A 16,804-nucleotide genomic window follows, 5' to 3' on the forward strand; every position below is an offset into this window, starting at 1 on the left:
TATATTCTAAAATTTGGCTTATTTTAGGAGAATCCATTGATGTGAATAACGAAAACCATCTTATGTTTCAAGCTTCTTAACCCCTTAATCAGTCCTTCAGACACAGCTATTCAGAACTTTAAAACTGACCAGGTTCAATCACTGGTTAGGCTTTCTATGATATAATTTAGTCATCTCTGTTCTTAGTATTCACAAAGTGTTGGACATAGAAAATAATAGCTATTAGGAATTTTTATGTGTCTTGTTAAACTAAATTGAGGATTCCAGAAACCTCAGGGGATTTATTCTACAAAGATAATTAACACATTAAAATAAAAATTCATAGGACCAATAGAGCATCTTAAACTTCTTCGCACTTAGAAAAATATATTTTTAAACAGCAGTCTGCATTATTTCCAATCTTCAGGAAACTACAGATAGGCTAAACAGCAAATTCCTGAATGGTACTTATCTTTGGCAGCATTTAAAGTGAAAAGGAATAAGGATCTAAGAATTCAGTCCCAATCCACTAAAAAGGAATTCTAACTGACAAGTTTTACAAATGTACCTGGATTCATTCATTTTGGAAATTAGCCTATTGGGTGGCATACATCTAACTAAACAAATTTTCCCCAATAGAAAAAAGCTATAAAAATTTTATTCCAAGAGTTACTAAATTGTTCAAATTTGTAAATGTGAATTTAATGCTTTAGTTTATATGTTAATTGTCTATAAATTAGGCTATACCTTTAAATATGCAATATTCTCTTCCAGTTAAATATTGTTGCTATCTAAAACATTTAAAAAAAACTGTACACCGTTGGAAATTGTTCATCATACTACTTTCCATTAATGAGGCTACAGTCATGTTTTAAATTTTCAATTATAAAGATGGCTTCTGAACATAAAAAGATTTGACAGTTCAAAAATGAAAATGCAGCACTAACTAATGAAAATGTCCTACTAACTTTGGATCTGTTCCTGAATTCAGAACTGCTAGGAGAAAAGTGTCCTTAAAAAAAAAAAAAAAGGACTTTACTGATGCTTAAGAAACATCATATTCTCTAGGAAAGCTTGTCTATAATGTTTGCCTTTTAAAAACTATGATCCTTTAGGATGATGGTGGGTTTCCCTTTCCTTACAATTGAATTTTAAATTTAATGTTTTCATTAAACAATGAAACTTGAAAATAAAGTATAAATGTTAAAAGAAACACAGTTTTACTAAAAAAAAAAAAAATGATTATCCAAGTTGGGTTTTTTAATTTGGGGGTTTTTTTTTTTTTTTTTTTTTTTTGAGGAGTGCTGTACTCTAAATCTCCACATCAGGTCTGCCAAAACTGCACACTCCCTGAGAAAGCGGGGCTGGCTTTTACCATCAAGTATTTATTTAATCCTTCCTTGAAATGTAATTATCTGGCAGTGTATGGATTATGGACAGTTATCCAGTACATATAGCAATATTTTGAATTTATCAATCTTCAACTATTTTGATGATTACTGGACATTTCTCCTTGTGAACAACCTTGGGTTAGCACCACTCGACCATGCAGTTTGGTTTTGGTTTTTTTCCTCTAATTCTGGTCACTCAAGGCTGTTAATTTGTGTAGTCTTCTCAACATCCATATCTTTCAGTGAGGCATATGTACACATTTCCAGACAAATAAACTGCAATCAGAGAAAAAAACAATTGCAGGGAGTTAATTACATTTCTGGATTTTCAGAACAGCTGAATGTTTTAGTTGAACTTTCAAATCATTCATGTGCAAAATTTTTCCTTAGTAACTTTTTAGAAAAAAACAATTGCAGGGAGTTAATTACATTTCTGGATTTTCAGAACAGCTGAATGTTTTTTATTTGAACTTTCAAATCATTCTGTTATTTGCATAAGTAAATGACTCAGGAACTGTCTGCTTATGCTGCTTCCTGATAATGATTAGCTGAGTTCATAAACTAAAGCTGTAGAAGTTATATTAAATCTCTTAACTGGTAAAAGCTCTTCTTGGGCTGAGAAGGTTACTAACCTGCAGTCATCACCTCCAGCACTAATAACATGTCGATCACCACTGGTAAATCGAATATTTGTCACATGCGGTGAATGACCCAAGAACCTTTTGTGCTTTGCCTAAAAAACAATGACAGACAAAGCTCAGGGCATTTGAAGCACACACAAGTCAAAGGTTCCTATTAGGAACCATAATCTCTATCACAAGAGCTGTGGTGAGAGTAAGGAGTTAGGATCCCAGCGAATGATTAGAATGCATTTAATGGATCTGCATTTAATACAAACCAGGTTATTTAGGCAGACAGATGTCTCCAGGTACTCTGAAAAGTTTTATAAGGAAAAGCATTTGAAATTTGATAACTGATCATAGGTTTAGTAAAAATCACACCTTTATCAGCATAGTTTCCAAAGATGGCATTACTGGTAGGAGAGGATTTGTTCCTAATAGCTTTTATTATTTATTTATTTACTTATTTTGGTGGCTGGCCAGTAAGGGGATCTGAACTCTGAACCTGGTGTAGTCAGCACCATGCTTTAACCAAGTGAGCTAACTGGTTAGCCCTTCTAATTGCTTTTATTTTGGGGTAATAGATTTAGGAAAGTGTGGGAAAAAATTTTAGAAATAAAAATTTAAAGCTTTGCAAATCAGGACAAAACATTTTAAATATTAAATTACATGGATAAAAGTACTAATGATCAGACATATAAATTGGGAGTAAAATGATTTAAAATTCTAAACCAAACACAAACTTACAAATTTTTCAGGACATGGGAAATCAAATAACTTAACCATGCCAAAGTCATCTCCTGTTACAAGGCTGATTCCTGAATGAGATACACAGGCACAGGTGACATCAGCTTTCTCAGCATGCCTGGACCAGATTCCCATAACTTCATCTCCTAGAATACTAGAGGGAAGGAAAAAGAAAATCTACCATAGCAAGTCCAGACAGGTTCACCATATTGAAAATAAGTTTCTTGGCAATTAAACTTTAAATACCTAATCATGTTATTTAAAATACAAGGAGTAAATTATGACAAGGCAAGCTGTTTAGAAGCTAGAATTTCATCTGGATATTAACTCCCACCTTTTTAAAATGAAATTTTATAATTTAAAGGGTTTATAGATTAAACAATCCTTTTAAAATTCAATTAATACTTTATGAGAGCTAATAGAACTATTTTTTAAATTAAAAGTGATACATATGCTGTAGGAATTGGATGGCATTTTTGACTAAAAGATGGGTACCTGTCACACAGTCTGCAAGTTTGAACAAATTTATAAGCTTTCATTTCATTTCTAACAGCTTCAAGATAGCATTCCTTTAGATAAATAATACAGTTGATTAACAGCCCCCAATTTATGGGGTTTTTTTTGTTTGTTTTGTTTGTTTGACCAGGAAGGGGATCGCAACCCCCGGCAAGGTGTTGTCTGCACCACGTGGGCTCAGCCAGTGAGTGCACCGGCCATCCCTATATAGGATCCGAACCTGTAGCTTCGGCACTACCAGCGCCGCACTCTCCTGAGTGAGCCACGGGGCCGGCCCCCAATTTATGTTTTCATTGCCTGTTATTAAATTTAATGTTGAGAAAAAAATCAGGGCATCTTTAAGGTTATAACTTTGATTTCCTTCAAAGAACTTAATAAATCATGGAAATTGATAAAACATGGAATATATTCAATCATAAGGGATTGCACATGAGCACACCATTATTCTCTTCCTAAGAGGAATTCAAGGTAGAGTAACGGTAAACTTGAAACTCAATTAGTATTCCCTAGTGGAATAGCTCTAACTGTTCAGAAATAGGATTTTCAAATTATTCTAACTGACCTTCAAAGTCAGTTCTTCCCTTTTGAATATATGAAATATTTACCTAGTCCATGTAGCCCAAGTAATTCTGTCAATGGCAGCATGATCCATAAGATGTTTTCCTGAAGGCACTTCATACACATGCCGTTTATAGCAGCCACTGGAGACCTTTCATCATATTAAAATGAGATAAGAATTCCATTAGGTGAGAGGCAAAATCCATAAGGGGTTTATAAAATACTAGCAAGTTGCTACTTGATTTACATATGTAACAGTATTAAGAATGTAAGAGATCACTACAAAAACTTAGAGAAGTGGAGAAAAGGACTGATAAGTAGGGAGAAAATGGGGAGATGTAGGTCAGAGGACACAGAGTAGCAGATATGTAGGATGAACAACTTTAGGAAGCTAATGTACAACATGAGGACTATAGGTAATAAAATTGTACTCTATTTGGGATGCATGTTAATGAGATGATTTTAGATGCTCTTGCTCCAAAAACAAGTGGATATGTTCATTTGCTTCATATAGTAACCCTTTTACTATCTACTGTATATCCCATAACATCACGTTGTATACCTTAAATACACACAGTAAATTTTATTTTTTTTTAAAAAAAATAATAAGGTATTACAGAATTAATACAGAAACCTAATAATAGTAAAAGGCAAGAGCTGAGAAGCTCTGGAACTCAGAAGCTTTAAATGCATTCACTAACAGGAAATATAAAAGCAGAACAACCCTTGTCAACTGGGTATGTGGTATTGGTACTGTACCTGGAGGTATCTGCTATCTGCAGAGAAATCCATCTGAATGACAAAGCTTGGAATGTCTTTGCAGTAGCTGATTCTGTTAAGGGTGGGGCCCAATGTTAGGTCATAAAAATCCACTGAGTTCTCACTAGAACCCACTGCCAGATACCGGGAATCTGGGCTAAATCTAAATACATAACAAAACAGGTAACAAATGAGTTAGACCATATAAAATAGTATAAATATTTAAGATCAGTGACTTTTCCTGGCTAGCTGTTGAAAATAAGTTTGTGTGTGATATGGCCTCAAACAGATTTACCTGATAGACACAACTGATTATGTAAACTGAGATTTGTTTACACGAAATAAGAAAACTTTATACTTTACTTCAATTTTAAATATTTCCTCAATTGTCATCTCCCAATTCCTTTTAAAATATCTTTTTAAAAAAACCATTAAAATTACATAATTACTAAGTTAACATAATTCACTAAGACAGGATTCTTTCATCTGGAAAAATGGTGTCATAATAGTGAAGAACACAGCTCAGCATAACTTAGGTTATTAGGATGAAGTGACATTATTTGAGGCTTAGAAGGACTTATTTTTAAAGGCAAAGAGAAATACCATGTGCCTAGCAATCATGGGAGTCAGTATGGGACAATTCAGTCTCTTGAAAATGCTCCATGAGTCTTGTTAAGGTACCCTGGGGATGGACATGTGGGGGCTAAGGTAAGCTACTGTTACTGTTTTATGTATTGAAGTTCTGAGGAATGTTTCATTTGTAAAAAGATTTTACTGTTGAAGAGTATAAACTTTTGACAGACCTGGATTCAATAATCTTACCTAATGATCACATAAAAGTGCTCAGTAAATGGTAGTCTCTACTGTTAAAATGAGCTTAAGCACTGAAAAATAAAGGCTCAAAAACTTTAAATTCAGATTCTGGGACATAGTAGATGTTCAATGAGTACTGATTAAATGAATCAACTATATATATTCAAAAACTGATGTTATTAAGAGAAATAAGATATGTTTGAGCTATAACTTTAGTTTTCCAGGGTGACAACTTTTGAAGGGTAGATGGCTCTATTTTGTAGTACAGTGGTAGATAATTCTTGACACAGTGAACTTACTGGTCATGTCTAGTGACACTTGTCAAATATTACCTGTACTGCCCTTGCTATTTTAAGGCACTGTGGTTGCTGCCCAGTGGATTTATAATTTAGAAAGCAGAATTAAATAAGTATACACACAGCCATATTTCAGCATACAATTTTTGATGTAAAATGCTATAGGTCCTCAGGGTCTTTTCTGAAGATGTAGCTAAGGAAAGTTCCAAATGCAAGCTGGGTCATTTAAGTATATGCCAAAAATTCTATTCCATTTGTTAACTAACCTGATGTCATGGATTGCACATCGTCTGTCTCTCTTCTTTCCCCATATTTTTAGAGAGCTTACTAGTAAAATAATAAATTCTCCATTTTTCATTCCAATAGCCACCATGTCTCCTTCAGGGCTATAACACACAGTACGAGCAGCATGTCCCAAATTCACTTTGTTTAACATCTTCTGCATAAAAACCAAAAGAGTCATAGAAAACTACATTAAGTGAAGTACTTACAAATTAAACCAATTCCCCCCCCCCCAAATTCTCAATATACTTATGAAATAGTTCTTTCAGTGCTAGCAATTTAGGACTTCCAGTTTCCTTTTAAGAAATTGTAACATATTTTAATAAATTGTTCGTACATACTTTATCAGCAATATCCCAGAGTCTCACTGTCCCATCTTCTGCAGCAGAAAGGAAAAAATCCCTTGAAGGATGTGTTGCTAGTCCCCAGATTGGTCCATCCACATGGCCATTAACTAAAATATTACATGCTGCATTTTTTTCTCCAACCTCAATTATTTCAGCATTCCTTGTCCCAACTAGTATCTTGCCCTGAAACACAAGTGGGACCAATACAACTAATGTAATACAACAGTTCTTAATAATACAAGAATGACCCTATTGGTTTACTTATAGAGAACTTTTTACTTTGAGCTTGTCTGGTAGCAAGCCAATCATTAACTCATGCAAATTTTTCTATGACTAGAGGCACACATCTGCAAGGGCTGGGTTGTGTGTTAGAGTTTAAGCTAAAGAATAAAACTTTTCTCTATGGTAATACACCTCGATTCCTCAATAAACAAAGTTTTGACTTCGACTGTGATAATCTTAGGATCTCCAAAGAGGGTAAGTACATTGGGATATAAGAAGAAAGTACTGGAATTTATTTTTTAGTTAAAAAGTGTAAGTAAAAGTAAGTTTAACTAATTTAATATGCAGACTGAAGATAATACATGTATATGATTTATAAGTACACTTACGAGTGCACCATGTTCAAAATTTTTTTATAGGAAAGTATGTTTTTAAAAAAGAGAGACAGTTGCTCTAAACAAAATAAGCCAGGTAGCAAGGATTTTCAGTTCTATCATAGTTGAATTAGCAGATTCATGAAAAAATGGAGGTTTAAATACACCATTTATTTATTTATTTTTTATTTTTTTGTCCTTTTTGAGACCGGCCGCACCGCGCTCAGCCAGTGAGCGCTGTGAGCGCACTGGTCATCCCTATATAGGATCCGAACTCAGGGCGGGAGCGCTGCCGTGCTCCCAGCGCCACACCCTCCCAAGTGCGCCACAGGCTCGGCCCTAAATACACCATTTAGACAAAATAGCTTCCTCATGCATTGCCCTGGTACAAACACTGGAACTGAAAATAAAGCAGCAGAGAAAAAGGCAGAGTTAACACTGGCAAGCAAATCTGTCTTTATGCCTTGTTAAGTATTATTCATTAAGCTACAAAGGCTGAAAGAATCAGTAATAACTGTTCTCTGTTTTCTGCCGCACCATATTGCCTCAAGGAACATCTTACTTTGCTTCTGCACACCGAACGAACACAGTCTGTGACTTGTCCAGTCTCAAGCCTGAAGGCACGGCATCGCCTCAGTTCCTGATCCCACAGTTTAACTGCTCCTCCTTCTTTTGACCTAAGTACATATCGACCAAACCAAAAGAAGCATTTATTATTGGCTACTACAAATAATTTTTATTATAAACAAATACTAAGTTACATGCAGACTACTAAGAATAAGGACCTGGTATTTATAGTTTACTTCTAATATTAGCCTTTCTCATAATACTTCTTCATTAAGGAGATGTACAGATTTTAATGTTAAAAGGATAATGGAAATGGGCCTGGCTAGTTAACTAGTTGGTTAGAGCTTGGTGCTGTAACACCAAGGTCAGGGGTTCAGATCCCCATCCTGGCCAGCCAGGAAAAAAAAAAAAAGGATAATGGAAATGTAGGTGCGATAATAGGATTACAGATGACATGCTATAGCATTTAAGGGCCAAAAGAGCAGTGCATTTCTTTCCTACCATTATAAAGATATCCTACTGAAACAGTTCAGCAGGCTGCTAGTGTGTAGGGATGTGCAAGACTAGATGATGGCATGTGGGAAATATCAGTGTTGGAGTCATATGAAAAAGAGGAAATATAACCCATTTATGAATTTTCTCTTGGAAGAACTGAAAAATGTATTCCTTCATTTTCTGCTAGATAAATTGCTTGTCTTAGGGAAAAAAACATGCCCATGTTTACCACAATACATTCTTCCCTTATGTGAAAGGCAAAATCTGCTGCACCAGTGTTTAATATATGTGGGTTCTTTTAAGCCTGTAGTAAATGTACTTCTTTTTTTTTTTTCCCTTTATGTCTTTTTCCGTGACCGGTAACGGGATCGCAACCCTCGGTGTCGCGCCCGCACCGCGCTCAACCAGTGAGTGGACCGGTCTCTATATGGGATCCGAACCCTTGGCGGGAGCGCCGCTGCGCTCCCAAGCACCGCACTCTACCGAGTGCGCCACCAGGCCGGCCCGTAAATGTACTTCTTAGTCAATTATATGTCACATTTCAACATGTGTGTGACTATGTTGATAGCAAATCAGTTATAAGTATCTAGTTACTATTGGGAGATCTGAAAATTAACTCAGAAAAAGGTCTCTCCTCAGATTTAAATTTTGAAGTCTTATATAAAACAGTTTAACATTTGCTTTTAACAAAAGCAAAGTTTGTCCCTAATCCGCTCATCCTTTCCTAATGCAACAGGATGCGTTTTACTTAGTATCTAGTTGAACAACAACAAAGAGCAGTCAGTCAAGATGAATCCTGGGTCAATGGTAAAGACATTTACTCAGCAAATATTTATACAAGCATATAGATATTAAGAAAATTAATTCTTAACTTGTAGGACAACTACCTATCCACCCCACAGAAAAAGTATCACCCCAGGTATTGGAGTTTAGGTTTATCTAAATGTGAAAAAAAATCAGAAGTGATTTAAGGCCAGAAATGAGAATGACCAGAAGTCATATAAAAAGGCAATAAAGGGGGAGCAAATGAGAAAGAAGGCTAATCTCTGTAGCCTCAAAGTAACTAGAATCCTAACTACAAACCTCAGGTAGACCACAAATGCATACACATTCAATGAGTGTGAAAAGAAAGGACTCACGGCCTTTCCTTGCCACCAGTCACAATAAGTCCGTCTCTCAGGGTGGTGTACATGGCAAACACAGGCCCATTGTGAGCTCTGGCTACGATTCTACACAACATGTGATCTTTCCACACACAGACATCACCGCTGATGGTACCTGTAAACGTCAAGTTATTCTGAAAAGGAGTGGGGAAGGGGGGAGATAAATTCATCAAAAGTTCAAATAAAGTTCTTATAAGCATTGTCTATGTAAGTGTAATGTTATCTCACCTTTGATAAAAAGAGCATGCGTGGTGTGGTGGGGAAGCAGTGGACTCAAGTCAGAAAACCTGAACTTCAGGTTTAGCTTTGTCAGGACATTTTCCTTTTACAGGTCTGTTGCTTATCAGCTAGAATAACCTTAAAAAATTCTTTTCTTCCAGTTACAAAATACTATAATTCTAGTATATACTGTTTCTTTGGATTACTTCCCTCTACCCAATAAATAAAGGTCATTAATAATTAATAGCGTAAAAAAGAAGAGGAAGTGAAGATAACTTATTAGGTTTAGTAAAAGATTTTGCCATAGAAAGTACAACTATTACCTATAGCAAAGTTGCAGGAGCTTTTCAGATTTCACTAACTCATGCAGGACTAGGAGCATCATTAATTCATGCCTATCTGCAATTAGAATGTGAATGCTTCAGGTACAGAAACCAATATTTTACTTCCCTGGCTCTTTCAACAGCCCCTAGCATAGATGATGCTCAAAAATATGTAAGAAAACATTCTTGCTGATTGCACTGTTGCTTCACACATAAAAAATCAATTTCTGACAGTTTAGTCCTCAAGTTTATTTTTTATTGGGAATGGGTATTAGGAACTTTATATGTGAAGAAAGTTATGCTACATGGGCATATTAAATGCCAGAAGCTTGTGAATATGTGGGGTTTTCTTCTGGAAGGGAATTACTGCTCTTATATTAAGAATACCCAAAATGTTCAACTGAAGTTTAACGTGGTCTGACCAACATTTTCAATCGTCTTTTTCTCAAAAAACTAAGTGTACTTTAATGTTTTAAAATTATAAGTTTCTTCCTTTAGATATTGCATACCCAATAAACACTTATGAAGTAAATCCACATAGTTTTTTGATGCACCAAAGGACCTATAAAGCCTAGCCAAACTGGGGTATTAAAGGAAAGACGCACGGATTGGAAACCACAGGCGCAGATGGGATACAGTGAGACGAGGGGAGAGGAGTGCTCTTGAACCCTCTGCTATCAAGACCAGGAATTGTAAATCTCATCTTGTCTCTACCTCTGTCTTCCCCTGCATTAGAGACACTGGCCCAACGCACTTCCAACTATATGGTAAGCAGTGAGTTAAGATTATAGAAAGCAAAGGAAATCCTAAACCCAAGTACCCCCTTAAATCACTTGAAAATCGTGTTTGTTTGTTTTGTCTTTTTCGTGACTGCAAAGGAAATCCTAAACCCAAGTACCCCCTTAAATCACTTGAAAATCGTGTTTGTTTGTTTGTTTTGTCTTTTTCGTGACCAGGGAATTGCAACCCTTGGCCTGGTGTCGCCTGCACCGCGCTCAGCCAGTGAGTGCACCGGCCGTGCCTATATAGGATCCGAACCCAGGCGGGAGCGTTGCTGCACTCCCAGCGCCGCACTCTCCCAAGTGCGCCACGGGGCCAGACCAAAAATTGTGTTCTTAATTTACCTTTCTTTTTACTCTGACAAATTTTTAGGACCATGAGGAACTACTAGGAAAACAGAGATTTTAGGATATTTAGAATGATGACTGGAAGGTGAATTAAGGCTTTTGAAGAATGGCAATGGCCCAAGAACCCTAATGTTTTGTCATAATCCTTCCCTCTCGCTGACTTTCTTTTCCACTCCCTCATTTCTGAAACTATCAGATTTTTGAAAGATAAAATATATGCCTGACCAGGCCATGTCATGATCGACAGATTACAGTGCCATATCAGTAACATTAATGTGGCCATCTAAGGCAAGAAAATTTAAAGTAGTCCAGTTTATGTAACTACAGGCATTTTAAGGGACATACTGCACCAAATGCAATAGCAAGCATGGTCTGCATGCGGGCATCTTCCAGTGTGCTCAGTAGCCCTTTTTTGCTAAGAAGAGCCCTTCCTGCCAGGGTCCAAAACTTCACATGTTTGACTCCCACAGAGACAAACTGTGTATCTGAGTCTGGTCGGAATTCTGCCACAAAAATACGTTGGTTGTGACCAGCTCTGCTGGCAATTTTGGCACCTAATAAAGAAGATACAAAAAAAAAAAAAAATCTAGGTTAGTATAAGAATCAAACTAATCAATTTAGGATCAAACAGTTATTCAAAATAAATGGCATTTATTTATTATTTGCAGGGGGACAGCTGGCCAGTACAGGGATCCGAATCTTGACCTTGGTGTTACAACACCAAGCTCTAACCAACTGAACTAACTGGCCAGCCCCTTCAAAATACATAGCTCAAGATGCAAATGCTTCTAAGAAGAGAGGGCTGTGGCCCTTGCCCCGCTGCCTAGTTATCACATGATATAACTACTTGTGTAGAAAGTCCTTTTCACATATCTTCCCAAGTGATGTGTGTAGTTATAAAGAACTTCATAACCATTTAAAGAACATTTTGTTTTATTTTTTATTTTTTTTCAAAACATTTTTTTTTTTTTTTTGTGACTGGTAAGGAGATCGCAACCCTTGGCTTGGTGTTGCCTGCACCGCGCTCAGCCAGTGAGCGCACCGGCCATCCCTATATAGGATCCGAACCCGCAGCCTCGGCGCTCCCAGCGCTGCACTCTCCCAAGTGAGCCACGGGGTCGGCCCTAAAGAACATTTTAGACTTTAGGAACCATGTCTATTCCCCCCACCTACCCCGGTCACTCCATTAACTTCTCTTTATATAACTGAAAAGTTTTGTCTAAAGTAGTTAGTAGTTATATTACTGTATTGATCTTCTATTATCATTTAAAACATTTCATTTTTATTATTTATTAAGATCCTCCATAAACTATCAAATCATTAATAATTAGCAAAAACACATACAACATACATAGTTTCTTACTGAAAGGAAATAGCAGTGAACCATTTATAATACCAATTACTGTTTCATTAATATATCTGATTTTTGAGCTTACAGTTTCACTGGGCTTTTAAAGTGGAACATGCTGTGTACTGTGTAGGACTACACTGAATAATGGTTTCAACTGCAAACTTATGGCAAATATTAAATACAGAATTCATATTACCCTAGTATTCTTGTTTTTTAAAAAAAATCACACACAAAAAGAATCCTACCTTCTTGCCATCTCCAAATGGTAATAGTGTGTTCTGGGTCTAGTCCCACTGACAGCAATAGTTTGCCAGTAGCACTGAAGCTGACTGAACATACTCCCTTCGAATGGTAGCATCTTAGGATAGATAAAGTCTGCTTGTTTACTGCGTCCCAGATGTGGATAGAAGGGGCTGTAGCTAAATAAAGATAAAATCCAAACACTGTAATACACCTTTACAAATGTTTCCACTTCTAAAGCTGATGCACATTCATCTCTGAAACATGGAAAAATGTGTACCAAAGAAAAACTGTATTTAACAAAGAATAGCTCAAAACTAAGACTTAATTTAAAAAGGAAAGAAAGGAAAGGGGAAGGAAAAAATATATATACAGAATAGAATATTCTTTCAGGCTATATTCCGAATTTCACTTTTGGGAAAATAGCATTTAGATAAGCAAGTCAGGCAATCACAACTTGAAACAACTCTTCAAAAATAATATATGTTTTATATACATTTTTAATCTGTATATAATTATATGGAAAACTATACAAATATTATACAATAAATATATTAAATACAAGGATACATTCAGTACTGATGTTATCTGAAGGAGAAATGAAAAGCAGACACAAATTGAGAAAGGCAGTTGGTAGGAAACCTGAATAGATCTCAAAAGAAATGTTCAATCATACAGATATAGATACCTGGTAAAAAGCTACGTTCCTATCACTTTGTCAGACTTTTTAAAACAGAATTTCATGGGAAAGAAAACTGCTAATCTTTAAAAAGTACATTGTTATTCATGTTGTGTAGCTTGTTTCTGCTGCTTAAAAAAAATCTCCCAGTTCTATTTTCTAAATTAAAAATCATAGCTTTCTTTGTATTGTCCTTTTTTCATGAATTACGTTCTTTAAAAATAAATAGGTAAGTCAATTCAACAGTTAATTCAGCCTCAGAACATAAGCACCTTTAATAAAACAACCAAAATTCTAAAGTACACATACTTAGAAGTATAAATGTTATAAATATTGCAAAGATAGAGAAACATTAAGACACACTGCCTTAAATCACTTGATACAGAAAGAAATTTTGGTCTCTAAAGAAAATATTCTGATAAATTTAGATAATATTTTACACCATCTGCTATTTACAGTACACAATGATAAATTAAATCTGACGGTTCTTCAAACAAAGCAGTTAAAATACATTAAACCAGAGATTTAAATTTGAGTATCGTTAAGTAGAAATTATTCAAAAACTTATGCAACTGTAAAATATCAAAACTATGGAACAGACATAAGTTTACCATATAAAATAGGTTATGTTTGAAAAATTTATCACAATAATTTAAGTATTGGACCAAAACTGTTATTTTTTATTTTTGGCTTTTTTGGTGGCTGGCCAGTATTGGATTAAAATTAGAATGTTCCTCATTCATTAAAAGTCAAAGTACTCTGAGACACAGGTAAACTCAATCTCACTAAGGAATGCTAGGTGGTTAAATTTAGAATGTAAAATTATACTAGGAGATCACTCTATAATTTTTTGCCAGTGATAAATATTATACAAACATTTTTGTATATGTTTACAAAAAGCACCTCGGGGCAGTCCACATACTATATTTGCCAAAATATGATAAGGTAGACAATGGATTTTCAAGAAATATCACTATTTTCTTTGCTTTCAAAGTTAATATTTTAATTACAAAGAGCTCCATTCATCTTAAATTTAAACAGCAAGTAATCTTAAATTGAGTTACTAAGCTTCTCATACTTTTATAAAAAATTAAAGGAGATGGCAAGAAGCTGATACCAGGAATTTATGTCTTAAAATCTGCAGGTAAAGGGCTGGCCAGTTAGCTCAGTTGGTCAGAGCATAAGGTCCAGGGTTCAATCCCTGTACTGGCCAGCCACATCCTGCAAATATACATATAGTGATAAAACCTACAGGTAAGGTATGCTGTGCTATAGGATTACTACACATTTAGACTCTTCTAAACTTACATCAATAACAGTATTTAACATTAAAAAATGACTGCAAATTCTCAGGGCCTAAGTTACTAAAGAAAGGTGAAATTATGTTCATTAAGTTTATTTTATTTTCTCCTATCATTTGAAAATGGTCATTCATGCTCTAGTAACACAGATACGAATGTTACTCCTTGCTTCTGGGAGGCCGTCAGGCATTAAGTGCCTATTGTGACAGACATTGTTACTGGGTACGTCTCACACTTTCTAATTCCTACCTTCTAGGCAGGTATGTTTTCCCCTGAACTCAGGCTCAGAGGAGTTAAGTGACTGGCCCTAACTCACATGTAACTCAGAGCCAGCACAGATGTGCTGTCAACAGTACCCAGGTTCCATACTTACTCTTTCCACCACATCTAGCTCTTTCTGGAAAATCAATCTCAACAACTTTTCATAATCCTGTACAGAAATTCATGAGAGTCTCTCTCTTTTTTTTTTTTTAATTTTTATTTTGTCAATATACAATGTAGTTGGTTATTATGGCCCATCACTGAAACCTCTCTCCCTCCTCCCTCCATGAGAGTCTCTTTAAATTACTAATTGGGTTTCATAATAATCAAAGTTTTAAAGAATATATTTTCTCCATATCTTAGTTTGCCTTTGATATAGTATAATAAAAACTGTATTTTAAAACAATTTTAGTATGGACCATTATGTATGCCAATTGTATTTTGCCCTTTAGTTTCTGTAGTGGATACGTCTTTGCTGTATACCATTATCCATTCCATCCTTTCTTCTTGACAAAGCTCCAATTTTATTCAGAAATCCACTGCTCTCTCATGTAGGTGCAAGTGATTCAAGGGGAACAAGGTGCATGCTCAACTGGTAAGCCCGAGCCTACTGTGATAATACTCCCCTGCCCCAACTGCTCACCTCCCTATCCCCCAAGCTCAGTGATTTAATTTAGTAACCCAGATTTAAGGCAATCAGCACATGGTATTCCCTGGTGTCTCAGAATAAGGTTTGGTTCAAGTCCTAAAATGACTCAATTATGCTAAAAGGAAGGACTTTTAGGTCATGATTCTGAAAGGGTTTTTTTCCTCTCTTCCACTGGATGAGAGCAAGGAACCATGTAACTGTAACTGCTCCTGCAGCCATTTTATGACCATAAATGCAACCAGCCTAATGGGTGAAGCCAGCGCTGTGGATGACAGAGCAGAAGAGATGGAAAGTACCTGGGTTCTGGATGACATTGTAGAGCTCTTGACACAGCAGACTCAGGAAATCACCCTCTCTCTTTACTCTTATGTGCTAACAAATTTCCTGTTCTGTTGTAGAGGGCATACAGAAGACCACTAAAATAATTTGATGGACAACCGCCTATCGCAACAAATATTAATGAATGACAGAGAGAGAGAGCTCTCTCTACTTGAACTGCCTTAAGGATCAAAAATGTCAAATTCTCAGCTTCAGATAGTCTTAGAAGTACTGAAATAACTTTGCCAGAGACTAAAGATGCTCCCCTAGTGTCCACTGAAAACACATCTAATGTATTCAATGATAATTATATGTTTTTTTTTTTTTTTTCCGTGACCAGTAAGGGGATCACAACCCTTGGTGTGGTGCGCCCACACCGCGCTCAGCCAGTGAGCGTACCGGCCATTCCTATGTAGGATCCGAACTACAAATTTCCTGTTCTGTTGTAGAGGGCATACAGAAGACCACTAAAATAATTTGATGGACAACCGCCTATCGCAACAAATATTAATGAATGACAGAGAGAGAGAGCTCTCTCTACTTGAACTGCCTTAAGGATCAAAAATGTCAAATTCTCAGCTTCAGATAGTCTTAGAAATACTGAAATAACTTTGCCAGAGACTAAAGATGCTCCCCTAGTGTCCACTGAAAACACATCTAATGTATTCAATGATAATTATATGTTTTTGTTTTTTTTTTTCCGTGACCAGTAAGGGGATCACAACCCTTGGTGTGATGTCGCCCACACCGCGCTCAGCCAGTGAGCGTACCGGCCATTCCTATGTAGGATCCGAACCCGCGGCGGGAGCGTCGCTGCGCTCCCAGTGCTGCACTCTCCCGAGTGCGCCACGGGCTCAGCCCTATCTTTTCTAATGTATAAATTTATTCTCCCATATTCCAAAGTGGCAGTTTCAAAACTTTATCCCTCTTCCCACTAACACCCACTTCCCCACTTCCACCTCCTCAGTCTCAGCTGATGACACAGAGAAAACAGAAGTCATCAGACAAGAGCTTCCTTATTTTTCCATCCCCAAATTTACCAGTCTTTTTGTATTTGCACCCAAACTGCCTTCATTCCTTATGACTGTGGATAATTTCTTCCTGCCCAACTGTTTTCTTTTTTTATTTTATTTTATTATTTTTTTTAAATTTTTATTTTGTCAATATACAATGTAGTTAGTTATTGTGTCCCATCACCGAAACCTCC

The 16,804-nt window shown here is 36.2% G+C and overlaps 1 protein-coding gene across 1 annotated transcript; it reads right to left on the reverse strand.

Annotated features, from left to right (window-relative positions):
• Window positions 1-1,251: 1,251 nt before the first annotated feature.
• On the reverse strand, window positions 1,252-12,568 carry LOC103589916 (echinoderm microtubule-associated protein-like 5; the record flags this gene model as incomplete). The annotated part of the gene is made up of 11 exons (XM_008571993.1): window positions 1,252-1,646; window positions 2,003-2,103; window positions 2,738-2,891; window positions 3,859-3,962; window positions 4,571-4,733; window positions 5,946-6,118; window positions 6,303-6,491; window positions 7,467-7,581; window positions 9,106-9,263; window positions 11,144-11,352; window positions 12,395-12,568. Coding segments are annotated over 11 exons (1,577 nt in total), but the record flags the coding sequence as incomplete, so codon positions are not given.
• Window positions 12,569-16,804: the final 4,236 nt, after the last annotated feature.

The sequence above is a fragment of the Galeopterus variegatus genome, unplaced genomic scaffold (assembly GCF_000696425.1).
Source record: "Galeopterus variegatus unplaced genomic scaffold, G_variegatus-3.0.2 Scaffold742, whole genome shotgun sequence".
Classification (NCBI taxonomy): Eukaryota; Metazoa; Chordata; class Mammalia; order Dermoptera; family Cynocephalidae; genus Galeopterus; species Galeopterus variegatus.